We start from the raw sequence: 27,934 nt of genomic DNA, 5'->3' as shown, positions 1-27,934 counted from the left end.
TATCGCCCATTTGCTGGGAGTAAGGGCGCCCTCCGTTTGCGAGGTGCGCCTGCTGCTTGCGGCACAGGGAGGAGAGGGCGGGGCGGCGGGGGATTCTCTGGCTGGCTGGAGCAGCAAAAATTACCAACTTGTTCCAGTAATCAGGAAAAATTATTTATCAGTCATCGATCAGCATGACTTCCTTACTTTTCAGACGTCCAGAAGAAGGGATGGTTTAAGCATTCTTCTACTTTGGGTCTTTCCTTTGGCTCTTTGTTGATCATCCACTCGATCAGATCCTTTGCCACCACATCTTGAACATGATCCAAACTGTACTTCCCATCATAAATGTTGGACTCACATTTAAAGGATATGTCACCAAATGGATGGTGGCCTCCAGACAGGATATAATAAATCAGCATGCCTGCCACCTTAATAATAACACATATTATCAGTTTAGGTACGTTTAGTCATTTTTCAGTTAATAAAGTTTGTGTAGCAGACTTTACCTGGATGTCAGTGCTTGACTTGTATGATATCACAGATTCTTCTGCTTCTTCTGCTAAAGTCTCTTGGGCCATCCAGCATCTGGTTCCTGCACTGCGTGTACGTAAAGTTGTTTGGCCTTTGAGTAAGCGTCTGCTTATGCCAAAATCAGCTAATCTTGCCCTCCCAGTAACATCTGCAGGAGGAACAACATACAAAACTCATTAAACTAAATCATTAATTTATATTTACCAGACAGGTTTTGTTTAGTTTTTCCCTGAATTTCAAACATGTCTTACCAATCAAAACGTTCTGGGGTTTGAGATCTCGGTGAAGAATTTTAGGATTTCCACAGTGAAGCACCTTTAGACTTTCAAGAATTTGTTTGATAAGTTTCTTTAACATCATTGGGTCATGGTCATTGTTCCTGATATATTCTTCCAATGTGTATTCACAAAGTTGCAGACAAAGATATTCAAAGTTCTCGTCCTCCTGAAAATCAACATATCGTACGATATAAGGATGATCGAGTTCAGGGAGTCGTAGGATTCCTTCTTCGTTCTTCAGCACTTCATAGTTGCTTTTAGACATTCTCTTGATGGCAACTTCTGTGCCGTCCTCTCTCAGCCCCAAGAAGACTTCAGTGCCATCACTTCCCTTCGCTATTCTGAATTCTGCATCATTCACATAAATAATGCTTCTGATCCTGGATATTTTACTGTCATCTGAGCCAACAAGTTTCTCCAGTTTGTCCTTCCACCTCTTGCTGACTGGAAGCCAGTTTTTTTTTTTCTGATTCCCCACACTTTCTAAATGGATAAACTCCATTAACTAGAATGCTCTTTAATTTCCAATATACTAACACTAACACTATGCAATGAAAACAGACAGCTAAAATTGTCAATGGAATGTATGTTGATGGGGCGACTGCCACTTGCTCGTCAGGGATAAGACTCATTTTTTTCCTTCAGATTACCTGTGAAAGAGAAATCACTGAAATTAGCCAAGTAATGCAAAATCTGGTTCCAGTTTAATCTTAAGAAAAGCTAAAAGAATATCAATAAAATTTGAGTTTAAAGAATATTAACAGTTTATAATGGTTTTCAGAAGTGAATAATTCTATTTTGGCTACCAGACTGGAAGATTCATGTATATTATATATAATTCACATGCAAACACTGACATCCTTAGTTATAATTCATCAATTTCATCACTTTTGCTTTTGTTATAACTAAACTTTCTGCATTTATCTTTAATAGTTTTTGAGACAGTCATGTTCAAATATTTGCTCAAATTACAATGTGCAAGAAAAATGGCTTGAATGTGGCTTGGTGGGCCTTTAAAAAAAAGATATCTACAGGTAAAGGTAAAATGAACAGAAATCACTGTATACTGTGATATTCAAACTTTGAATCATAAAAATCAGAGATAGTGGAGCACAAAATATTCTAAATGTTATGAGGATTTGAGACTGGAGTGACGTAAGTTCCATCTCGAAACGCCAGTATTTTATTCTACGTGGACAGGACAATTTACCGATACTTTGTTTTTGTGATATAACTAGTTATAGCTGTTCTATCAAACATGAAAATTGAATGAAAATAACATTTTCTTTGTGACTGAATTTCCTGTTAAAAAGTATTCTCCATTGTTTATTTTACTGAATTGTGTAATAAAACTATATAGCATTCAGAAATTATCACCAGTTGTCTTCTGTAATTTGAGATTTTTAATAATACGTAACCAAATATGGGATTTTGCAGAAGTGCTGGCCGTTTTCCCCATGTTATAATTAGGAAAAACTTAAGACATTTTTTGATGTATGTGTCCCAAATTACAGATCCTGTCTTATTTTAGGGAAATATATTCATGTATATATTTCACACATTTCTTTCAGTGTGTAAAAGAAAGGTCTGAAAGTGTGCATCTTCAAATGTATTTGACATGTCAAGCTAATTTTTCACAGCAATCATTATAATGTTCCCATTTTTCTGTAACTTGGAGATGGTCGAGTAGAAGGCTTGCTTGATTTCATGATGACCCAGCTGACATGTATACCAAGATTTATGTTGCTGTGATCAAACAATAACATCGGTGTGGTTTTCTTAATCAAGCAGACAGAGCCCACTGTTTCTACTGGTGTCGCTAATCATGTTAATAAAATCTCTATACCCAAAGAAAACTTTTATTATTATAATTAGTAACACATGTGTTTACCTACAATGTTCTCTGTAACACATAAAATAAAAAAGTAAAGGTTTGAACAGTGAGGACTGCAGCAGTATATGTACCTGAAGCCCTCATATTTATTTTAAAAGTAAAAGCCCTCCGAATTCTCATTTTTGAACTACTCTTTCAAAGACTTCAGAATGCTCTTAAAAGGAACATTTGTGTTTCCATAAGATAATTGCAGTCTATATCAACAGTATACACCCTCACAGAGATACCATGTCAAGTCAATCTGATTTTGGAAATCACAATTTCCCTAAATATTACTGTTGGCTTAAAAGAGTTAACACACAAACTTTTCAAAACTTTACCTTTATTTTATTTTTTCCTGTTATGAAATACAATTACTTTTCAAACACTGATGCACATTTTTCCAAACTTCAAGTAGTGTTCAACTCACCTGATTTGTCATCGAAGGTCCTGATCCTGGTGGCGTTGGGAGAGCCAGTTCTCTGTGACGTCGTCTCTTCCGCTAATCTGATGAGCGCCGTCAAGCTGACCTGCATTCAGCACATGTGTCTGAAAGCACACACTCACCACTGTAAGCTGAGGAGCCCAAATGGCTGATCAGGCTGACCAACGAATAGCGGGAGAGAGCAGCGGCACCACCCGTTAGCTTAGAAATGGGCTCCATCTGTGCTTGAAATGAACTGTGTGCCTTTTCCCTTACCTTCACTAAAGGTTGAGTCCTTGCTGATCACCAGCTGCTGCGTCAGAACGATGGCACTGTTCTTCTTCTCCACTGTGAAGGATGGAGTGAATGTAAATCGCTTCAGCTGGAGGATCAGCACACTGGAAGAGATGAGATGGAGAGGAGAGGCTCAGAGGAAGACACAAGGAGGACATGACATGAAAGAAACTGTTAGGCCGACACCGACTGAACTGTGGTGGTTTGAGGCTTTTGGGGACCGATCTGATGTTACTCACTTGGGCAGGTTCAAGAAAGACAGCTCCTCTTTCATCTTCTTGGCTCCGCACTGGGACTCATAGTCCAACAGGCCACCCTGCAGCAGGGAGCAGGAGGAAAAGGTTCATTAGAGTTGAACTCTTTCACAGATGAATTCATATATTTGTGGGAGCAAGCCCGTTCACAGAATGGAGTCTAAACGAGCTCTTACTTTCAGGTATGAGTCCAGGCACTGGCTCACTGAGCCTCGATGTACCAGGTCCAAGGAGAGGTGGAGTTAGTCCTCCCACCCAAAGAACTGCACACCACATCTGCAGAATCACATCATTTCAAACATTGCAGACTCACGGTGATTAAGAAATATCAGCAACATCATGAAAACATTCAAAGTTTACTGTGTTCCTACTTTTTGCAGCTCTTTGCTCAAAATCGTGAAGCCAATGTGAGCTCTAACTGGACAGATGGAAGGTTTGTCCAAGGCAGCTGCTTCAGCCTGCAGCTTAGAGAACTCACACTGGAGCACGTCCAGAGCACAGACGAGGAACTCGTGGGCGTCCTGCACACAGACACAGACAGAACAAAACACAGTTTCATGTGCAAATGTACAAACTATAGCAGAGATGAGTGTGCTGCGTAGTGCAAAAAGACAGCTGCTCACTTTCTGATCATCATCATCAAACTCTGGATGAGACGCAGCAACCGTGTCTCTAAAGGCAGTCAGGACAGAGCTTTTGTGCCAGCTGTCGTTGTTGAAGCGGCTCAATTTGATGTCCACAAATTGACTGCAAACAGCAGAAGTGAAGAAGAGACAAAGTTAGTTTGTGTTTCACATTGATCAGCAAATTGGTGGAGAAACCAAAGAGCGACGGTGTCTGCGCTGTACCTGATGTGCAGGCACTCTGGGTGAAACCTCCACAGCTGCAGCTGGCTGCAGAGCTCCTCAGTAAAGACTCTCAGTTTGAGGAGAGTTTGCAGAGCAGGGCCCATGTAGCATGTATGCTTCAGGTTAGGCAATCTTAAACACGAGCACAAAGAGGAAGCAAGTCAGAGGATTTTCCTCTGTTGTTCTTCAAATCACTGACTTTAACCTGATATTCATCTGAACACTGGCTCCATATTCAGTGTGTGTGCATGACTCTTACCTGAGGCAGTCCAGCTCTCATTGGGAGAGGATGTTTGTGCAGGAGGTCAGAGAGGTTGAGCGGTATCCATACTCTGTGTCCAACGTAGCCCCCTGGCTCCCACCGTGACCTGCTGGGGTAGACGGCCTGGAAACTGGCTCATCTCTCTCAGGGACTTCAGGACAGAGCGGCTCATCATCGAAGGTCACCTTTTTCTTTGGGGAACACATCACCAGTTAGTTCAATCAAAACATGTGAGTGTCAATCCTAACATTCAGACTCCACATGTTCCTATAACAGCTGTTCACGTGTCACACTCGGCTCTGTAGAACGTACTGTGCAGAAAAACAGCAGCGAGTTGGGAGGGCACGAAACCTCCGTCTGGACACCAGCGTCCTTGACTTCACATTTGTCAGTGCTGATGTTACCGTGATAAAAAGACACAAACAGTGCAGTTACAGTGATGAAATTACAGGAGAAGAGACACAAAGCAATAAATCAGCTTTAAACAGGAACACAGTAAAAGGACCTCATACCTCAGATCTGTAGCAGAAGGTGGCAGGAATGTTTCACGTGCCACGGCTTCTTTATCAGGTACAGCTGAGACTGGAGGCTTCGGACCTGCTGAGTCCTTCTCCAGAACATCCTCAGACTTCGTCAAAGGAGCTTGCAAAGAAAAGCGTCTGGACTTCTTTGAGTTGCTTCAAGTTGCTGAACTGAAGAAGCTTCTCAGTTCTGAACTGAAGAAGCTTCTCGGATGAGAGGTGAAACGTATTCAAGCAACTTAAAGAAGTCCAGATGCTTTTCTTTGCAAGCTCCTTTGACTACGATGACCTGGATGACTGAGAACCTTCACAAACAACATCCTCAGACTTCTTGCGCCACCAGGAAGCCTTCTTTGCTGTGTTTTTCTGAGCCTCAGCTGGAGGTGAGGCTGGGGCAGCAGAGGTGGCTGGAGTGTCAGGGACCACATGTTCATTTGTGAGATCCTTTCGTGCACTCACACTGGAAACTCAACGACAACACAGAAGATCAGTCTGCTGTAATGCACTCAAACTGCACTCAGCGCCTCAAGAAAGTCAGCTGAAAGGACTGCATGAAGCTGTGGACTCCATAGGGGGAACAAATCTACAACTTACACATTGAAAACTGATTCAGCTCAAATATTCAGACAAATGAGAAAACTGTGCTTAAATGTCCAATAAACAGCGTAGTGGAGGGAGTTTAAACCTCCATCAGCCTCTCCAACATAATGATGTAATGCAGACCTGCTGTCAGTGTAAATCTCCAAGACATGTCAGCAATATAAAAGTTTAATAAACTGAAATGGGGGACGTACCTAACACTAATATTTCATATACTACTTCAATCCACTAATCAATTCAAGGAGTTTGTTTTAAAATATAGTTGAACAGAAAAACACAATGCACATGTGCAAATAACAGTAGCCAGATGCTGCCACAAGATGGCGGCGAAGTAAAGGTTGCTGCAAAGCTTTACGACAGAAGCTGTTTGATAAGAAAGCAGAGAGATCGCTTTACTTTGGGACTTTTAATCAATGTGTATTATTACATTCGATTAAACAAGCACTGCTTTTCCTCCACGCTTTCTGAAGCTCTTTCAAAGTTTTTCTCTTCAGTACCCAAAATTTATTGCAGCATATCTCAGACTGGGGTGTCCTTAAAAGAAATTCATGAAATTGTTTGAGTGGAGGACAAAAGATTTTTCAGGTCTAAACCACCCACACTGTCTCCACCAATAGCCGAATAGCATCTGAAAGTCATGTCTTTAAGAAACAGGAAAAAGTCCAGCTTTGCATTACGTCATTATATACAAAGAGTGAGAGGTATTTGATCATTAGTGTTGATTAAGTTGTTTTATAATATTCATGTGAAATGTGTTCACTGCCCTGTGCAGGTTGGTGTTTTTGTTGGAGTCTAAAATTGCGAGCCAGGATTCAGGATCCCCAGCTGCGATGCAGGAAGGTTTCCAGCCTACTTAGAAGTGACAACTTTGTTACTTCTTGACAGATAAGCTTATGAGATCTCAAAACAATACACTACCCGGGTAGTACCACTAACATTAACACTACACACACACTTCACACACCTGAACTGAAAAGACTGAAAAGAACTCTGAACTCTGGACTATGAAACTGAATACACGGACTGACAAATATAGACTATTGGAACTGTTGTGAACTGTTGAATGACTGTTTATGGTTTTGTTTAAATAAATCTTAACTGTTCTTTTAGCTGTGTGTCATTCGCTCCTTCGTCGATTCCTAGAGAACATAAGGCCAAGATCCTAACTTTCCCTACATTGTGTAGCAACACGTTCTCACTCCCAACTCGTCAAATGTGTGACGCATGGTCAGGCTCCCTCTGCTTCACTTATAGACGCGCAGGGTACCCCCCTCGCGTCGAGAATTGACGTGCAGGGTCTTCCTATTGAATACTATGCTGCTCCCTAATCGTTGTTTATCGACGAAAAGAGATTTCCGCGCAAGAGCCTGTTGTTCGTATATTTATATATTTCCGAAATCACATTGTAGTGACGTATACTGAACACAATATATTATATAATGTAAACAACTACCTGAGAAACAGCAGATACAGCAGATAAATTAATTATAGGCTATTACTTTTGCATTTATGGAGGGAGAGGTGTATGCTGGGTAATGGCACAGCTAGCGACTGGGTGACTTTATTCACCCGCTTCGGCTGTTATCAGTCCATACAATGGGCGTTATTAGCACAAATCAGTCCCATAGATATGGGCCATCCACCTGCTAGATTGTTCAGAAGGTTGTTCTCATCCATCCAGATGGAGGATCACTAACAGGAGCGTGGGAAGACTCCAGAATCCACTCTGGCTGGAATCCGGTGGATACAGCAGTGTTACAGGTAAGACCATTTAAACGGACAGCATTTATAGAATGACTATTAAAAGTCAGCGAGTGTCAATAATGTTAATGTGCTTATGTTAGTAATACAGCGAGTGCTAATATAACAGCTTTAAGATGCATTTGTAGATATTATTACGTGTTTTACCGTCTTTATGGTGCTAGCTTAAAGTTACGGTGTAAACGTTAGCTTATATTGTAGTAAAGCTGTTACTGTTTAAACGATGTTAGCACAGAAATATTAGCTTCTGTCATGACTGATGAAGTTACTAGTTAATAAAGTTTCCAGTAAAGTGATTAATCGCAGCCACAGATTAACAGTAAATATCCCGATTAGCTTCAATGCATCTGTAATAAATATGTGCTTCGTTTAAACTGTATGATACTTATACTGACCCAGGGTCAGTGTAAAATACAATCCTAGCTGTGTGAACAAAGCCTGGCTCCTTTAATCCTGCATGACAAACCTCAGGATGCAGGTTATTATTACTCTTTCCTGCTGGCACACCTGTCACACCTGAGAGTCAGCTAGAAACTTACAGTGACGTGGACATCATGCAAAGACTGACAGACTCTGTAATACTGTAAATGATCAGTGACTCAGGTTAACACTAAACTTTAAACAGTCCCTCTGTGTTTCTGTGTGCTGAACATTTAGGATTGAGTCAGGCTGCATTGACTGTGGGACTTTAATGTGTTAAAAGCAGGTTGAAGACGGCTCAGAAACATTTGATGATTAAAATTTACATTTATTTATTAATTCATTCATTTATGGCTGCTGGTGATTTGTAAAGCCTCTACTCAGCTGTATTTTTGTTACTAATTTATGTTTGTTGTTGTTTAACAAAGATTTCAGAAGAGCAAAGATGAGGACTCCTACTTCATCCTTAATAGTTTAACCTGATTGGAAATCAAAATAAATCCTGATTCTTCTTCCACAGAAGTTTCATTTGTCAGTGTGGATCTGCTGAGTCACCTGAAGAACTCATTTCATTCTCCATGATGTTGATTTACAGAAATGTTTCACAGGAACTGATTCCTCCCAAAGGGTGAACTAGTGTGTTTCCATAGATTATCTCTGTATGAATGTACTTCTTAAATGAAGGCAAGTGTTTGTCCTGTTTTGTTCCTCAGGTACAGTACGTGATATTAAGGGCAGGTGGTCATCACTGGGGGAAGACAAGAAGCAGACGTACTTCCAAGAGGGAGCTGCAGTGAGGACACAGCCTGTCACTGAGGTCAGAGGTCAGAATCTGAAACAGCTCAGGTTTATATTCTAGGGGTTATAAAAAAATTCAAATGTATTTATAGAGAAACCTTTAAATAATATTTCAAATAATAGTCATAATTATGATTATTATTAGAAATATCAAACATCTAAGTGGATTTTCTGTTACACGTATTGTCTTAGCCCTGCGATAAACTAGCAGCCTGTCTTTGTCCTGTATCAGCTGGGATAGGCTTCATCCTCCCGCAACCCTGAATTGGATACATGAATTTTATTGAATTGTATCCCAATTATGTAATCTGATCTTTTACAAACTCAAGGTATCCAATCAAAATGTAAGTAATAATGATAAAAATGGGAAAGCAGAAATAAGTGTGACATGAATGTAAATGTGTTAGCTGACATAGAGGACAGCTACATGTAGTCTGAAAAACCTTTGTTGTCAAGTTTGCAGGTCTATCACGAGACATTCTTACATAGAAGAGACTGTTAAAGTCTCTAACTCAGTGAAGCATTATTGGTCCAGTCTGTTTGGATAAATATAGTAAGCTGATGTTTGTCCATTTATTGACATATTTTCTTAAGCGCTTATCCAGTTCAGGATCACAGTGGAGCTGCAGCTGGATATGTTCAGTAAAGAAACCTTACAAAAGTTAACATAAACCTGCATCTCTGTACGTTGTTGTCCACAGGATGAGAAAATCAAACTGGAAGACTGTGGAACATGTTAATAAATGTTTGTGTTTATGCCTGTGTCTTTAACAGGAGGCACTGAAAGGTTTCCCTAATAGTTCCTGGTGAATCAAAGCAGAACCATAAAGGTTGCTGGACTGCATCGTGGCCTTACCCCTGAGCAGTCATCCTGTTAAAGGAGGAACCAGTTAGAAGCTGTTTTCAAAGTAGCTGAGCAGATTTCATCTCAAGTAAGCGATTAACTGTTTGTTCATTTGTTCTGCCACTTAAAGAGCATTTAAGGACGTCTTTTGAGTGTCCAGTTGAATTAATTCTACTGGCTCTCATGGTCATTTGTGATTATGGACATATTTTTCATGTTTTCAACCATTTAGTAAATTCTATCAGTCTGAGAAATGACAGTGTTGATATTCAGCACGAAGAGAAAAGCTCACTTGTTTGAATTTATTTACAATCATAGTTTTTATAAATTCTGACTGTAAACAGCTTTTACAGCTTTGATATTGTTTGACACTCGATATCAGGTGATGGTATCTAATATAAAGGTTTGTATGTCCCAATGAGCCATTTACACTGACCAGTTCAGTTTAACTGTAACACATTCATTATTTACATCCAACATTTCTAAGAGAAATAACTGAATGTAAAAAATGGCAGCCCTCAGGCCAGGTTTATAAAGATATATGCATGCATTATGAAATTTATGTATCCCAGATCATTTTTATTCATCTAGTCATGGCAGACCCACCCCTTCCTCCCAAGTTAACTGCAACCCAAAAGAACTAGTGGGGGTATTTACACACTCACAACCAGTGTGGGGTAAAAAGAGCCACCAAAAACCTGTCAGCCTGCACAGCTACAGATGTGCTAAAAGCTATAAGAGTTAGAAGCTCTGCTTATGGAGAAACTTTCTAAGCCTAACAAGGGACAGGTACTCCTGCCCAAATAACATGATATAACCCCACATACAGCCCAGCCATAAAGTGAACCAAGTCATTTGGTTAAAGACAGCATGGGACCAAATGCATGTAACCAGCCTGCACCAACCTGACATTTCTTCCTCCTGAATTAAATGAATGAATGGATGAAAGTTAAATGACTACAAACCTAAAGCCACTAGTTCCCACACTGGAGTTCCCTGTGTTAACTGTACTGAGCTTGTATCAACAGTTGTAACAGGCTAAGCTACCTGAGAGACTGCATTGAACGATTGTTTCTATCTTAATGGTTTCAGCTCATATGTTCTGCTTTTTCCTTTCAGTAGATCAAAGCAGCTCGTGCTCTGTCTGCTTCCATTCTGATGGTAAGAAGAAGAAGAAGGAGAAGAATGCTTCAGCGAAGTGGCGTTCATGGTCTCAGTGGACAGTCATGGTCACACACTGCATGTGGTTTTAAAAGCAACATTGTTCACCACAACAATGGAGATGTGTAATATTTGTGCAGCTACAGTTTGTTCTTGAACATCAGTTCTGTTTTCTACTTTCACCACTTAGACCAAAAAAGTGTTGTTTTCAGATTCTTTCTTATAAATCTGTAAAGCACCTGTTCATTTTTTATTACAATTAGTTTCACATAAATAGTAGTGTTTCCTTTATGGTCTTTTAATGCTTACACTAGACTGTACACGTCTACATTAGAGACATTTCTGTTACCTATTTATGAGAGTGGGCTGCTTTACTACAATTTGGAAATGGATGCAAAATCACACAGATCGTGCTATTGTTTGTTTTTTAATATGATTCAATTCAATTCAATAAAACTTTATTGATCCTGAAGGTTGACCCCGAGGGAAATTTGGGTTAAGGCCAACACAGGACGTGTCTGACTAAGCAAAGATTAATCTGAGCCCATTTCTACCTGTCTCTACTGTTTCAACTGTAACTGTCAGGATATATATTTATTCCAGCTCTCACAGGGCAAAGGAATGACTCAGACTTGTCAAATGTTCTTTGACTTGATAAACAATTTGAAGTTCACAATTTTCTTACAAATAAAACTTTAATGACAAACATGAACAGCTGTGCTTATTTCTGAGACATGATTTTTTTTGAATGTGTTCACATTTAGACAGTGTGCATCTGTATGCTGAAACTGTAATGGTGAACCTGAGGTGATGGTCAACAGAAGGCAAACATATATAAATAGAAAACAATATTGAAGTAATGTCTTTACCCTCTGCAGCGTGTGGACGCTGTGCACACAATCACCTTAATCACTGTAGTAAACATGCACCGCTAGCTCACGTGACTGACTGTCTCCATGGTTACATCGTATATTATTAGCTATGTAAACAGCTTCCAATGATACCGCCATAGCTCTCTGCAGCTGTAACACTTTCATGCTTTACAAATCATTTCACGTTTTTGATAGTTATGAAGACAGAATATGTTTTTAAAGTCATGCTAGGCTGTTGCTATGGTGGTTGCTGTGGACTAGGGTGGACCGCGCGTCCGATTCCTGTTATTAGCTGTCCGCCGTAGGAAGGCTGCGTTCCGTTTAGAAGTAGCGCCAGTCTGCCGTAACTCGAACTCAAACCCCGCTTTGTTCTTTAATTAAAGGGCTTTTACAGCCGTTCATGACACACACGCACACACATAAAACACTTTGCCTCACTATGACAATGCAACTTTACTAAAACCTTTAAAGTATCTGATATAGGATAGAAAAATGAAGCAACCAGAGATTTAATGATGAAGACTCTGGGTTCTGTAGTTCACGTTTTACAGTCCTGAATGACTCACTGCACATCCATATAATTTATTGAAGAGGAGTTTAAAATGCACTTTAAATTTACACTGTTGCTGTTTAATTTTTTACATTGTTACTGTGTTATGTCATGAATAAGGTTCACCTGCTGGGGGTTTGATGGATCAGCTGGACAATACAGTCAAAGACAGACTTCATTCATCATATGCAAGAATCCTAGTTGGATTTTTGTTTTCACTCATATTTTAGAACCAAATATTGAAAACAACTGTGACAGACTGGATACCTGGTCAGGGTGTACATTACCTTTCACTCAAGCATCCCAGGACAGAGCCCTGCCCCACCATGAGCCTGGGTGGATACGTGGTTATAATATAAAATGACTGATACTGAATATGAATATTTCATGAAAATCAAATTATAATATGAATTCCTAGGTGTTTGTTATATCCAGCAAGAGATTGATTACATATGTCTGAATTGCTAACCCTAACCCTAGCTCAACAGACCACAATGCCCTGGACTGTCAGTATTATTACATGCTGTGAACATAAGTAGCTTTGATCACAGTTTATGTTGTAAAAGGAATATTGAAAAAAAGATCGACATTGTGATATTATTTCTTCCAAACTGACCAGAAACATGCTTGTCAGACTCTCACAGCACAGGATCAGACTCACTGTGCATGACGGCTCAGGCCAGTAATGTTTGTTAGATTGTCAGTTGTTTAGTGCTTCTGTACAGTTAGGGTCACCGTCTCCATTTCAGTATAATTAATATGCAGAAAACACTAAAAGCTGATTGTCTTCCAATATTCTAGCATAATTAAAAAACTTTGACTTTGTTAGTACATATTGTTACAGTCCTAATGCCAATATGATTCTTCATAACTCCTGCTTTGAAATACTGAACTTTAAAATTGACCTGATATAAGATAATTTACAGTGGCAGTCTGTCAGGATAATTCTGACTGTAAGATCACTGTATTAATCTGAATCCTTCTGAAATGTGCTGTGAATGAATGCTGATGCAACTCACTGTGGGAAAGCTGTTAATAAAATGAATCTGTGTGTTGCATGACATATGCAACACATTCACAGAGGAAGAGGACACAAAGGGAGGACACGCAGAGGCTGTGTTAAAGTCAGAAATCCAAATCTTTAGTCAAAAACAGGCGTCGGTTACAAACAGGAAGACAAGCAGTCCATCAAACAGTCTACAGGGTCAAACATACACAGAATTCAAACAGCAGTAAAAAATAACTGGACACTGGAAAAACTTAAAGCAATGTGAGACGCAATTAAAGGAAGCAGCGCAGTATATTCACTGAATTACAAAATTACAAAAGAGAAAAACGACAATTTCTAAGGATTATTTTCTTAATTGCGGGTAGAGTGTGGCTGGTAAAGATGGAAACACAGACTGTAAACTGTGTGAGTTTGGTGAACTTTGTTAGTAACAAATGAGGTTAAAAAAAAAACAAACAAAAAAAACAGACAAAACACAGAAAGAGGCTCTCAGTATTCATTAATAATTAGAAAGCATCTAAACATTCTGATTTTTACAGTCTTAGTTCCGCTCGCTGTCATCATTAAAATCATCACGATCAATGGCGAGGTCATGAGGTGGGCGGGGCCGTCTCTGGTGATGTCACCATGAAGGAACAGCGTCTGGCACGTGTTGGTGAAACATCCCAGTACACTGGTGTAGTTTCCTCTCCAGCTGTTGGACATTTGACACTTCAACATTAAGGGGAAGAAGAAGAAACAGCATTAGGTCAGGTGACCACATGGTTTCTAAAATAACTGACAGGAAGTAACCAGGCTGTTAGAAATGGATATCATGTTTTTAAAGTTACTGTAGTTAGGTAACTCTACTTACCAAAAGCAAAGCTGCTGAATGTTGCAGGAACTGATCATGTGTGGTGATCATTCAGTGCTGCTCCTGCAGGTTAGACAGTCTAATAGTGATATCCTGCCCATCTGAGAGTTTGAAAACACACATGCAAAGATTTAATTGTATTACAGTCAAAGTGGGATGTTCGATTTTGTCCTTTAAAAATGTTTGTGTATTTGAAAGCACTAACATTTAAGGATGACTCGGATCGTCTCTCTCTAAGAGTATCTCCTTTAAAGGGGAGACAAGTGTATCCACTGATCAACAAGTCAAGGTGGTGAGATGGACTCGTGCCCTTTGTGACTCTGCTAGTTCTTCTGAGGAAACACCACCGTCTCTCCACACCGTCACCATCTGTGAGCACAAACTGCCGCTCTGCTCTGTCAGCATGTAGGAAATCACATATCACACACACAAGGGTGAAGAAACATTAGAGCTCAACTTTGGATACTTTAGATCAAAACTAGCTCTTAGTTTCAGCAATCAGACAAACAATGACACCAAACTGATTCTGTATGAATACAATATGGTATTTTCAATACAGGTGTCAAATTAATGTATAAAAACTAATACAGATATATGTATATATATTTTTGATAAATTAGTTTGCTAAATTAGAATATATTTTTATTTATTTTTGATTTAACAATTGCAACTGAAAGAAATTAAATATTGAACAAAAATATATTGTCACATTCTGCATTCTCAAATACAAATTTCACAAAGTAAATTTTTGATTAACAGAAAAAATATGAATTACAAAAAATAATTGTATATTATTAAAATATTATGCAACCATGACCAAAGTCAGAATCATCATTACAGTATTGTGGACTTACTGCTTGCCTAATAGTGATAAACTTCAGGGGAGATCATGATGTCAGAAAACTGTAAACAACACTCTGAAGTCTGAAGCTGCTTTTCTTGTTTCTGTGACCTCAGCACGCTGACAGACCTGAAGTTGCTACAGATTTTAAAAAGTGATAATTACAGGGAAGAAACTTCTCTTTTTCATCCGTTTAATCAAACATTTGATGCCTCAGCTGTCTCAGTCCTATAGCATTCTGCAACTACAACTAACCTGAGGAGGCTTGGATTTGGCTGCAGGTGCCCCTGTACATCCTTCTCAGCAGCACACATGTGGGTACAATTGAATCACACTTCTTCCTGAGCTTTGCTTCATCACAAGACTAAAGGTGGCATCCCATGTCACAGTCTTATCATCATCCAACTGGAGAAGAAACATTTACGCGCCTCCTGGTTTTGTTTTCTGATCCTGCAAAAAGACTGAGGACAACAAAGCCCAGAGAACACGAGATACACAACATCCAACATTCAGACTCAACAGCCTCCATAAATGAAGAGCACCAGGTTGGTCCAGTTATACTAGCCTCTTGAGCCCCAAGGGGTTTTCTGAGCTTCCTGCTCGAAAATGCAATGCCTCAATTAAATTGATTATTTCTCTGCAATTACAAACTCCGTCCTTACAATCTTGGTATCAAAATGAAGCTAACACTTGGGACATTTAATCAGAGGTGTAAATATTAAAGCGGATATTACTGTGTCAAAGTTACTGAGACTGGAACACAGAAAAAGGAAGTAGATTTTATTCTCGCCTAATTTTTTTCTTCTTTTGCAGCTAATTCGGTGAATTTTAGTCCGATCGTGGTCAAACTTTGTGTGTTTACGCAGTGATAGCCCTGGAAGCTAGCCAGCCTATTTATAACCGGTTACATGAAGTCTGAAGAATGTCTGGTTCTCGTTTGCGTGTTAGCGGACTTCTGCGCATTTACGTAACTGCTCGTTTAATCGCGGCTTGTTTGCGGTGTGTTTGGTGGTTGTAGAAATGGTTTATATGACATTGTAGCTGAGATTCTGAGGTTTCTGTGGATACCACACATGTCTGGAGTTATATTTCTCAACCGGCGTTATAACCGATTAAACGTGATCTCCTCCCTTTTGCCCCCGGTACCGGGGGCGTGGGGCTTAAGAGGCTAGATATAAGCATAATTCACATTACTGTGTATGAATAATAATCAAGAGACAAACTTTGAAGATGCAGAGCATGATGTCCCATCATCAGACTGCAAACAAATATCCACCAGGCTTCTTTGTTGGCAGAGGTGATGATTCTCCCATCAGGGATCAGTAGAGTGTATTAACCTGTGGTATAAGCAGCAGTCACTGAAATATTACTGTTTCAGATAAGAAATCTGCCACATAAAAGCCAGGGTGGGAGGGATCTCTACAAACTGACTTACCTCTGCAACTGTGAGGCTGTTCCTCCAGCCTCAACAAAAATCTGACTCTCCCGTCACAAACAAAAAAACTCCAGCTGGGAGATAGAAAACGCTGCTTGGGTCTTGCTGGATGTTGCTGGTCAGAGTCCCACATTAGCACAGTGCTGCTTGGTCCCACTGACCCATGTGGACAGCGACTGTGGCGAACTGTTCTGGAAAACAGAAAAGAGAAGTAAAATGACAAAAAGCCAAACAGGATTTCCACAAAGACTCTCTTAGAATCAGCAATCAGAAAATCATTGGTTCATATTACAATTAAATATGACCAGGCTCCTTAAATGTAAGCAGTTAAGATCTGATTTGATTTACATCCTTCACAGAGCACATTTGTCCAGGCTGTCAGGTAAACATAGAATTAATCTCAGGTAACATGACTCAGAGTAGAGATTCAGTAAGAAAGATTGCCAGCTCTAATATTATTACCACACCAACAGTTCAGATTTCTAGAAGTATTTAAACAAATGTCAGTCTATCCATTCATTTTCTTCTGAATATTCAATTCAGGTTCACAGTGGGAGGGGGGGGTATCATGGAATTTTGTAAAGTCTGCAACACAGAAAGAGCTGTGATCAAGCTATTTATTACTGCATGCAGCAGAGCCAACACACATCAAACATCACAGTTCACAGTCATGCCAGCTCTGCCACAGAAGTCGTGCTCCTACTCCTTTATGCATTCCAAGAAAGAGGGAGGAAGTTACAAACTGATCATACCACACTTCACGCGCCTCGCTATGAAACCTAACAGATCAATGGTTAAGCTGTTTTGTGCCCTTGGCCTTATCAGCACCTGTAAAGGGAGTTGTTTTCTCAAACTGCTGATGCTGAAGTAAGTTCATCTAGTTTTAGAAACTTTCACTGAACAGTCTATAACAGTGTCACAACTAAGCATATGCATAAGCACTTAAATACTTTAAATGAGAATAATAGAAAATTTCTATTACAGGAGCTAGAGCCTGTCCCAGTAGTCATAGGTAGAGCACACCTGGACAGGTACCAGTCTGTCAGAGGACTAACAGAGAGACAGACATCAGAGTAACAAATCGATTTAAAATTAATGTAAGCTTGCTGCAGCTGTATGTATGAACATGTGTTTCTGTGCTCACAGTCCACCTCTCAGGAACCTGCAGTTCATTTTAAGTCTACTTTAAACAGACCTCACAAAAGGCTGATGTGGCTGGATCAGTAGTCTGATTTAAGTATGATACCTTTGGCCAGGGATTAATCTGGTACATCTCTTCACTGCAGTCTTACATATTATCCCCACACCTGAATAAAAAATATTGATATTTACAAATAACAGATTCAGCTGATGCAGCCTGACTCAACCTGATTCCAGATGTTCAGCACACACAGAGACACAGAGGTACTGTTTAAAGTTTAGTGTTAACCTGAGGCACTGATCATTTACAGTATTACAGAGTCTGGCAGTCTTTGCATGATGTCCACGTCACTGTAAGTTTCTAGCTGACTCTCAGGTGTGACAGGTGTGCCAGCAGGAAAGAGTAATAATAACCTGCATCCTGAGGTTTGTCATGCAGGATTAAAGGAGCCAGGCTTTGTTCACACAGCTAGGATTGTATTTTACACTGACCCTGTGTGAAAAGATTTTGTTTATTATTCAAATATGCTTTGCTTGTAACTGTGTAAACTCTGAATGATGATTCACCCTGATAAAACATGAAACCTTGCCTATGCTTATCAAATGCCTGTGAAGACAAGTTCCTGTGCAAAAAGCAACGGAAAATGCCACTTAAGCAGACGTTTAGTATAGTACAGACAGAATGTTTAGTAAGATATGCATTTGTCAGTTAAGCAATATATTCTGAGAACAGGCGGAGACTGCCTCCGTCTGCTGTGTAACCTACATGCCTATATAACCTGCAATAAAGAAGAGTACTGTGTGACTCTCCCGAGAGTTCACCCATGTACAGGTATTTTTTATATTGTCTCACTGTGTCTCTGTTTTACTTTGGCAGCTTTCTATTTGGGAAATTTTCCCCTGACATTTCTTGGTCCTTCGAAGCCGGATGAGACAGCCTATTTAAAGCAGCTCTCACAGAAAGCACCTCACCAGGTCCCGTCGGTACGAGAAGCCCACGTTGCAACGTTTTACAAGCGGTCCGCACCGTCGGGGGCTGATCAGGTGCATCTGAAGAAACCAGCGCCAAGGTAGGACAGACCACTTTGAGATAATAAAGGTTTGCGCAAAAACGAAAACGAAACTTAAGACTCGTCCAAGACAGACTGGAAGCATTAAGCTCGTCCTGAGGACTGGTAGTCAGCTCGCCCGCAGAGGGCTGGAAGCAGTAAAATAAATATTGAGCTCGTCTAAGAATGATTGGTAGCTCCCCGAAAGGGTAAAAATAAGCTCGCCTGTAAGACGGAATTGGTAGTCCTGTGGGCTCATTCCGCAGTTTAAAAGGCTGGAAGCACTACGCTCGCTTTAAGGAAGCTGGTAGCGTGAACGCTCGCCTAAGAAAGGCTGGAAGCACTACGCTCGCTTTAAGGAAGCTGGTAGCGTGAACGCGCGTTAAAACTGTCTGTCTTTTATTGTTTTTTTGGTGGAATAAGTTGATTTCTACAGCACAATAAGGAGGCTGAACTATTCCACTGATTTGTTTACTGTCGGTTGCTGAAGTACTGGTGAATCGAGAGGAAGGTCGTGTTTTATCACATAAAGTTGACACCGCTTTTGAGAATAGCTCAAAAGTAGAAGGGCGTGTCAGCCACCTCTCTCTGTTCTCGTGCCAGCGAAAGCGCCGCAGGTGTGTGTGTGTATTACTAAGCACTCAAAAACACATTGCGTCTAGAAATCGATTCTAGTTTGACACGACTCTCAGTAGACTAGTCCTGTGTGGGCCAAAAAGTCGGATAAACGAAACTGAAAGTCCTGTGTGGGCTCGTTTCATGAGACTCGCCTGTAAGACGGAATTGGCAGTCCTGTGTGGGCTCATTCCGCAGTTTGAATAAAAACGTCCTGTGTGGACCGGGCCCTGTGTGGACCCGCACGTAAACGCTCGCCTGTGTAAGACGGAATAACTTGTCCTGTGTGGGCCCATTTCCGCAGCAAAGAAGAGGTTGGAGCTAGTGGTTTCATTTCACCTTGGGAGTCAGGGATCTCACTCTAAGAGTGAATGGTAAATAAGGAGCGTGTCAACTAAAATAGGATTATAAGTACCGCGTGTGAAGTTTATGTGTTGGTAGTATTAATAACTAAAAAATAAACAAAGAACTATCGAATAAAACAAATCAAAATTAAATATGGGAAATAAATCTACAAAACCCGAATTGACTGCAGATGAACAATGGTTAGAGAAAAAATGCCCTGGTGCAGGAAAGATAAGCGCAAATAGGTGGAGAAATCCCAAAAAAACAAACTGCACCGCCTGGGAGGGGAACTGTAGCCCTGGCCAAATACAGCAATTAAGTAAATGCCTACACGCAGAGATAGAAAAGACTAGTGGTAAAAAGAAAAACCTGCGCATATTCGAATACGTAAGTTTCTTTGTACCATGGCAGGAGGAAAGTGAGAAGCGTGAAGAGAAAAGAAACAAAAAGCAAAATAAACAAAGCGAAAAGCCACCTACTGAAACCACCAATCCTCCTCCTTGTCAACCACCTCCCTCAGCCCCAAGTCCCCCTGATACTGAGCAACCATACCCCCCAAATCCTTATCCCCCTGTTTCAAAAAATCCCTTTGTGAAACCACAAGACCCTTATGTCTCAGCGAGACAACAACTGGACCTAATGACCCGCGAAGACCCACCGCCATGGCCTCCAGGCCCGTTAGGGCAATTTCCGCTAATTCAGGCGCCAAACCCAGATTACGAAAAAATAGGAGAAACAAAGCAAAAGGAAAACGAGTCTGCCTCTGACTTCCTAGACAGACTACGACCAGTCTTTAGACAAAACTCAGGTCTAGAATATGATGAGGCGTGAACACCCCTTTTGAACAACAACTAAAAACAGCGTTTCTAAAGGCCTCCTCCCAAAGGTCCGCGCCCACGTAGATAAACATTGGGTCACTCAAAATACCGGAAGTCTAGCTGATGCTTTACAGCATGCAGAGCATGCAGTAAAGGTACAGAAAAACAAAACAGCACTGCCAGACTATGAGAAACCATTACATTTGCATGTGGATGGCAGTTCAGGCTATATGAAAGCAGTATCGACCCCAGCAGAGTGGATGACAAAACTACTGGAAAACAAAGAAATAGTTTTGAGCAACCAACTGCCGCGTGATTCTCTCCCAGTCTCTTCCAGGTCCTGCTCACAACACCCACAGCATGCAGGATTGCTGAACGACCCTCGTGGATTCATCAAAGCCACACAAAGAAGGTTGAGCCAATCCAAGACCCACCAACATCTCCTTAAAGTGAGTGATAAGTTTAGACTCTGGTCCTCCCCAACCTCTAGTGTTCGCTCGGTGGGGGTAGGGTGATCAGTGGCAACACTCGTGATCCCACCTCTGGCTGAGGTCTACTCATTAGAGGCTACGGGTATGTCTGGTGGTCGAGAAGGAGAACACTCACAGGAATGGAGATGCTAGACAAAGAACCCAAGATTCCACTGAGGGAGAAAGGAGAGATGGACATAGACGACGTCAATATTGGACAACAGGATGCCAGCTGACAACAGTCACAACCCTGTGCTTCATGTTTGTATTCTCAGTGTTCCTGACAATAGCCATCCCACTAAACTCATTCCACATTGGAGGCTATCAAGGTGACAAGTGGAACGAATATGACTGGTACCTGTCAAGCACGGACTGGGACCAAGGCTAGGACACAGTCTTCACCTACACTGGCAACGACTGGACCGTAAGAGCCCTGATCAACAGGCTGATAGCAACTGCCATTACACCAGACCCTGTCAGCCAAAGAAAAACTATGACGTTATTAGAACACACTGACACTGACACAGACACTGATGATGAAGCTGATTCAAATGAAGAGATTGATGCCCTGCGCATAACTGTGATGCAACACCGAGTCGCACTGGACATGATTCTGGCTGAGAAAGGAGGACTCTGTATACTCTTTAACAACACATGCTGTACGTACATTCCAGATAATGTTCACTCTTCCAACATGACCGACGCCTTACGCACGCTGAAACAACTCAGGGACGCTCAGCAACAGGACTATGTCACGAACACTGAAGATTGGCTTACCTGGCTGTTGAGTGGTTCCTGGAAATCTCTTTTAATGAAAGGACTGGTTTTTGTAGGAGTTCTTCTACTCCTACTCTGTTGTTTTACTTCTTGTATTTTGCCATGTGCACAATCAATGATTAATAAAGTTGTTGCAGTTCATGTGCAGGCATACCTGACACTGCCCATGGACGAAGATGATGATAAATCCCCCTGACACTGAAATGCTGTGATACACCAATGTATGATGTGCTGATTAAAAATGCGCTGCAAGAAATCATGCACAGATAATAAACCAAAGGTGTTTTAACTAGTGTGAAAGTTAAACAACAGGAGGGAAATGTGAAAAGATTTTGTTTATTATTCAAATATGCTTTGCTTGTAACTGTGTAAACTCTGAATGATGATTCACCCTGATAAAACATGAAACCTTGCCTATGCTTATCAAATGCCTGTGAAGACAAGTTCCTGTGCAAAAAGCAACGGAAAATGCCACTTAAGCAGACGTTTAGTATAGTACAGACAGAATGTTTAGTAAGATATGCATTTGTCAGTTAAGCAATATATTCTGAGAACAGGCGGAGACTGCCTCCGTCTGCTGTGTAACCTACATGCCTATATAACCTGCAATAAAGAAGAGTACTGTGTGACTCTCCCGAGAGTTCACCCATGTACAGGTATTTTTTATATTGTCTCACTGTGTCTCTGTTTTACTTTGGCAGCTTTCTATTTGGGAAATTTTCCCCTGACACCCTGGGTCAGTATAAGTATCATACAGTTTAAACGAAGCACATATTTATTACAGATGCATTGAAGCTAATCGGGATATTTACTGTTAATCTGTGGCTGCGATTAATCACTTTACTGGAAACTTTATTAACTAGTAACTTCATCAGTCATGACAGAAGCTAATATTTCTGTGCCAACATCGTTTAAACAGTAACAGCTTTACTACAATATAAGCTAACGTTTACACCGTAACTTTAAGCTAGCACCATAAAGACGGTAAAACACGTAATAATATCTACAAATGCATCTTAAAGCTGTTATATTAGCACTCGCTGTATTACTAACATAAGCACATTAACATTATTGACACTCGCTGACTTTTAATAATCATTCTATAAATGCTGTCCGGTTAAATGGTCTTACCTGTAACACTGCTGTATCCACCGGATTCCAGCCAGAGTGGATTCTGGAGTCTTCCCACGCTCCTGTTAGTGATCCTCCATCTGGATGGATGAGAACAACCTTCTGAACAATCTAGCAGGTGGAGATGGCCCATATCTATGGCACTGATTTCTGCTAATAACGCCCATTGTATGGACTGATAACATTAGCATACACCTCTCCCTCCATAAATGCAAAAGTAATAGCCTATAATTAATTTATCTGCTGTATCTGCTGTTTCTCAGGTAGTTGTTTACATTATATAATATATTGTGTTCAGTATACGTCACTACAATGTGATTTCGGAAATATATAAATATACGAACAACAGGCTCTTGCGCGGAAATCTCTTTTCGTCGATAAACAACGATTAGGGAGCGCTATAGTATTCAATAGGAGGACCCTGCACGTCAATTCTCGACGCGAGGGGGGTACCCTGCGCGTCCATAAGTGAAGCAGAGGGAGCCTGACCATGCGTCACACATTTGACGAGTTGGGAGTGAGAACGTGTTGTGTGTAGTGGTAAAGTATCGTGTGATACATTTTCAAAATGTAAAGAAACGAGGTCTGGCTAAAGACTTTTGCACAGTACTGCATATATGATGTGATCCTGTCATCCTTCTGTAAACTGGTTTAACCTCCTAAGACCCGAACTCTTCCACAGCATGCATTTTTAATTTCTCTTTGATATTTGGGCATATTGGGGCCCGATGAATGTAAAAACAAAGAATTACCAGATTTATTTTTTTTTTTTAAGAAAAATGAGAGTCACATATGAGGATATTTGTTTAAAATTTTGATAGAACAGAGTATTTTGGTCTAAATAACCCAAAATGTGATGTCCACATATGTGGACGCCAGGTCCTAGGAGGTTAAATAACAGAATGAAAGAGGATTTCCCTTCAAAATCATCAATTTACATTCAGTTTGCAGGAGAAGTGCTGTTTTTTAAGCTCTTGCTGTCAGCAAGTGCTGGGTGTCTGGGGTGGCTTGGACCTCTTTCCTGTCGGGGCGGGGCTCTTTCAGGGGGCGGGTCTTGGGTGCTGGGACCTCTGGGACCTTGATCTCGGCTTGCACCGGGTTAGCCGGCCTCTAGTGGGGTTGGCTGTCCATTGCATCAGGGCTTCCCAACTCTTGGTCATGGGAGCCCCTTTCAGGACCTCCCTCCTGCTCCTGCAGAGATGAGTGTGCAGATATGTGTGGCTTCAGGCCTTTGGTACTCTTGTGGATCTGCTGATAGCTCGGTTATCCTGAATATATCTCTGTCTGTCTCTTGCTCGTGGGGGGCATTATTGCTGTTTCCCAGCCTCATTTTCAAGTACATTTCATGGCAAAGACACACTCACAGTTGACACTGTCTCTCATTCTCTCTCTCACACTCACACACACAAGAATTATTGTGTTCCAGGTGCTGTATGCTTGTTCTTCTTACAAAACTTCTTCTTCTGACAAACATACAAAACAAATACGAAGTCAGGAAAGGGGAAAAAACTTTTTCACATGAGAGTAATTGAGGACATGTATAAGGGCAGCGAAACAGTGTAGTAGAAATGATGGATGGTTTCGAGGTAGGGCTGGGATTACAGTCCAGTTCATCACACAGGATCTTTGTATAACATCAAATAGGTGAAAGGACGGTTCCACAGTGTGTGGCATTAACTGTCAAACATGGAGGAGGAAGTGTGATGGTCTGGGGCTGTTTTGCTGAATCCAGGGTCGGTGACTCGTACAGAGTGAGAGGCACCCTGAACCAAAACGGCTACCACAGCATTCAGCATTGAACCTGCTTCCCCTCTCAGTGTCTGCCTTGTGCCAGTTTGCAGTGTTGCAAAGAAGTGAACTTAAATCTAATCTACAACAGCAAAGACATACACAGCCTTTCTGCTGTGGGAGAAGCATTAAGTCTGTGTTAAATACACAAGTTGTGGCATTTTCATAAGATTTGATTGTTTAACATTCATATTGACAAAGTAAGGATTCTGGGGGACACGAGGTGTGCTCCAGCAAATATTTTCTCTGTGGTCCCATTAAAGATGGATTCAAACATGAGAGAGATTCCTCAGTTTAAATACCCTTGGCATGAGATGGCAAAAAAGACATTCTGTACTGACTCAGAAGTACAGATATTAGTGGTAAAACCACTCCAGTAAAAGTTGAAGCACTGATTCAACTTGTTTTCTCAAGTAAAAGTGTGAAAGTCTAAAATGTACTCAATGTAAAAAAAAGTAAAAAGTAGCTCTTTGGAGGATTTTTCTACAAGATACTTTTGTGCACAGCTAATAATACATTAATATAGAACAACATTTTGTTCTATATTAATGTATTATTAAAGTAACATTAATACATGAGAATAAAAACTTTACTTCCTTAAATTTTAATTCTCATAAATATACTCAGCTTGAATCAGTTTGGTAGAACATGAGCAGAGAAAAAGAAGAAAAATGTTAAAGAATCTCTACATTGTAGAGAGCGAAAATGAGTAAGGAACGAGTTAAAGTGGGATTCAGCAGGTGGGGGAACTCTAAAATCGGTTGCAGTGGCGCAGCAAGAGGTAAAGAATTGCAATTCCTATTCAGAGCTCCAGTAGATTTTCTTTGTGTACAGGCTGTGATCAGCTGATCTGGGCTGCTGGTGCTCTGAGGTTTACTGCTCTTTGTGGATTTACACATCTGAATTTAACAAGATGTGAGCAGGTGTTTTATGAGTTGTCCTGGCTGATTTCCATTGTCTACACTGACAGCACACTATTTGTCTCATGTTTATACTAAACAGTATGAAGGGTATTCAGTGAATAAATCTAAGCATCATCAGCTTCACTTCAAAATCATCTCAGCTGCACTTGATGTGACCCAACTCTCACCATGAGCACCACAGCCACTGTGCACCAGTCACACACACTGCTTTATTTTAAACTACAAGCTGCAAGCCAGTTTATCCTGTACTGAACTATAGATTATTTTCATGCAGCCTTTATAGTTAGTCTAGCTTAGTTTGTTTTGCAGCACTTTTCAATACATAGAAAAATGTAATGTCACATGTACAGATCCAATATGTGATTTTAAAACGTGAGGACTTACATGTAATATTTTAATTTCCAGTTTATCAAATCCCACTCAGCAGTCCTTACCTTCAAATCTAACCTCTCTCCTTCCTCTGCTCTCCTGTCTTTCTTATCTTTCTCCATCTCTGAGTGAAAAACAGCAGCTGGACCGTTCGCTAGCAGCACACTGCACACAAAGATTGTGTTTGCTGATGTTTGTTGAGCTGATGGAAACATTGCATCTGAAATGACCTGCTACTTAAAATCATTGCCCTCTTTATCCTCCTCTCACTCCTCTTTTGTAGTGCTGGCTACATGCTGAAGTACAGCAACCACCTGTCGTTCTGCACCCCTTACTAAGGCACACGAGTTTGCCTTTTTGACTCTTTTTATGCTAAAGGGAGCAGTTGAAAGACAAAGTTTTTCATTTTATTTTTAGGCTGAGTTTGTTAATGTTTTCAGAAAATAAAATTCTGTTCAGGCTGCCACACTGAAAGATTCATTCAAGCAAAAATAATAACTTGGAAACACTGACAACCTTAACTGTGATTTAAAGTATTCATGTGTAAAAGGACCCCTTTGATTTCTGTGTTCACACATGTTAGCAACTCTTTCCCAGATCTCAGTGGTGGAGAACTATAGCTAGCTCAGGCTCATTTGGTGTTTCACTTATTGTACTAAAAACTGTGTTTAAACTATTAAATTACACTCTGTACATGTTCTAGGGAGTTTTGGGTAAGACCATCTATGAATGCTGTTATAATTACAAGAAATTAAAAACGATGAGTTCCATGTTAAAATGTAAAATAATAATGTTTGAAGTTCTTTAAAAAATTCTGTAATTCCTTTTAAAATTAATACAATATGTTTAATGGGTTTAAAAGAGCATTTGAATTATATATGGTTCATTTTTACAAGTATGCTGCTTTACTGTGACGAGGGAAGTGAATGTGTTTGTGATCAGTAGCTGGATTGACAGAAGTTGTGACGGAAAGTACAAGAAGTTTGTGTATATGTAAGTGTGTATGTATGAACTGGACCATCTGTTTGACAATCTTTGTTGATGTGCATATTTTGCATATTATGTACAGAAAACATGCCCTCCACCTTTTGGAAACGTGACTACAGAGCCGATAAAAGCAGTATAAAAACATTTGATGTTGAAAAGACATCCACAACGACCACATTTGGACTATAATTAGCCGGTACACGGAGGTCCTCTGGATGTCAACATTAGACGTTCCGTAGACAGACCGCTTGGCGCGTCAGTGAATCAAAATTGTACGTCCAAAAATGAAATAGAAAAGACGTCACTCTGATGTCACTGATCGCAGTGGATCCTTACCAATGACTGTAGAAAAATGCTTCAATGTGAATGATATCAAGCTTTACCATTCTTTTGTATGATTTTGGTTTACACTTAAATGTTACTCTAATGATATAGGCCTACACAAAGATTAATGAGTTAACAGCTTTATTGCTAAGCTTCTAAAGAAATTAAAAGCAGGTTTAGGAGCAACAACTCAAAACAATAACTTTTCTCAGATAACACACAAAAAAGGAACACAGCTGAGTGGGAGAACACAACAACCCACATAGCAAAATTGGTATGGCCCGGATCTGGCCCACACAATGCGCTTACACATGACCCACATACCGCAAAAAATGATGGCATTTTTCATTAAAACTGTGAATTTAAATGACAAGAGGCCATAAACTATGGTGGTATAATACCTAATTTAACTCAATTTTATTTGGACTTTGCTATAAGAATTGTGCTAACAGCATTTGGCTCTGTTTTTGGAACCAAACTGATTGTGTTACTGTGAAGATGAAACATTTTAATCTGTTCTATGTTTCAGAGAAAAGCCTGAAGCATTGCATTTCTGCAGTTGGCTGCACTGTAGTAGTTTGTTTGCTTATTTTTTGCAGGCTTTTGAATTCCAATTCCCTGACAACTGTAAGAGATGATGCATTCTCAAGGCTACCACATCTGGAGTACCTGTGAGTTTCTTTGTTGTTGTTGTTGTTTTTAATCAAAGTACTTCGAAGACAAGAACAGAGGCTTCACAGCATGATGAAGTTATGCTGTGAAATTGAAGTTATCATACCTCAATAAA

At 40.3% G+C, this 27,934-nt stretch overlaps 1 protein-coding gene and 1 long non-coding RNA gene across 3 annotated transcripts in view; both read right to left on the bottom strand.

Moving 5' to 3' along the window:
* Positions 1 to 76: 76 nt before the first annotated feature.
* Positions 77 to 875, bottom strand: LOC120441918 (serine/threonine-protein kinase/endoribonuclease IRE1-like). Its single transcript, XM_039617439.1, has 3 exons — positions 765 to 875; positions 489 to 661; positions 77 to 410 (listed from the first exon to the last, which is right to left on the bottom strand). The coding sequence occupies exons 1-3, from the start codon at positions 871 to 873 to the stop codon at positions 183 to 185; spliced, it is 510 nt and encodes a 169-aa protein (XP_039473373.1). The 5' UTR covers positions 874 to 875; the 3' UTR covers positions 77 to 182.
* Positions 876 to 13,405: 12,530 nt separating this feature from the next.
* The window catches only part of LOC116321264, a 30,779-nt gene continuing 16,250 nt past the window's right edge, over positions 13,406 to 27,934 (bottom strand). The window contains exons 4-11 of one of the 2 annotated variants that reach the window (XR_005614381.1): positions 22,757 to 22,836; positions 16,412 to 16,602; positions 16,200 to 16,313; positions 15,232 to 15,437; positions 14,990 to 15,114; positions 14,341 to 14,530; positions 14,136 to 14,236; positions 13,406 to 13,993 (exon numbers count right to left, since the gene is read on the bottom strand). This is a non-coding gene — a long non-coding RNA (uncharacterized LOC116321264). Of the gene's footprint in view, positions 13,994 to 14,135; positions 14,237 to 14,340; positions 14,531 to 14,989; positions 15,115 to 15,231; positions 16,314 to 16,411; positions 16,603 to 22,756; positions 22,837 to 27,934 lie in introns of both variants that reach the window. The other variant, XR_005614380.1, reaches the window with a different exon arrangement.

Source organism: Oreochromis aureus, linkage group 9 (assembly GCF_013358895.1).
Source record: "Oreochromis aureus strain Israel breed Guangdong linkage group 9, ZZ_aureus, whole genome shotgun sequence".
NCBI classification, from domain to species: Eukaryota; Metazoa; Chordata; class Actinopteri; order Cichliformes; family Cichlidae; genus Oreochromis; species Oreochromis aureus.
This window is presented reverse-complemented; position numbering and strand designations above follow the sequence as displayed.

What these genes read in the sequence shown, in the direction of transcription:
- LOC120441918 (XM_039617439.1), bottom strand. Translation starts at nt 873, where the DNA reads ATGATGTTAAAGAAACTTATCAAACAAATTCTTGAAAGTCTAAAGGTG. An exon ending in ACCCCAGAACGTTTTGATTG is followed by an intron (nt 662 to 764) that starts GTAAGACATGTT and finishes TTCCTCCTGCAG; the next exon opens with ATGTTACTGGGAGGGCAAGA. An exon ending in AGTCAAGCACTGACATCCAG is followed by an intron (nt 411 to 488) that starts GTAAAGTCTGCT and finishes GTTATTATTAAG; the next exon opens with GTGGCAGGCATGCTGATTTA.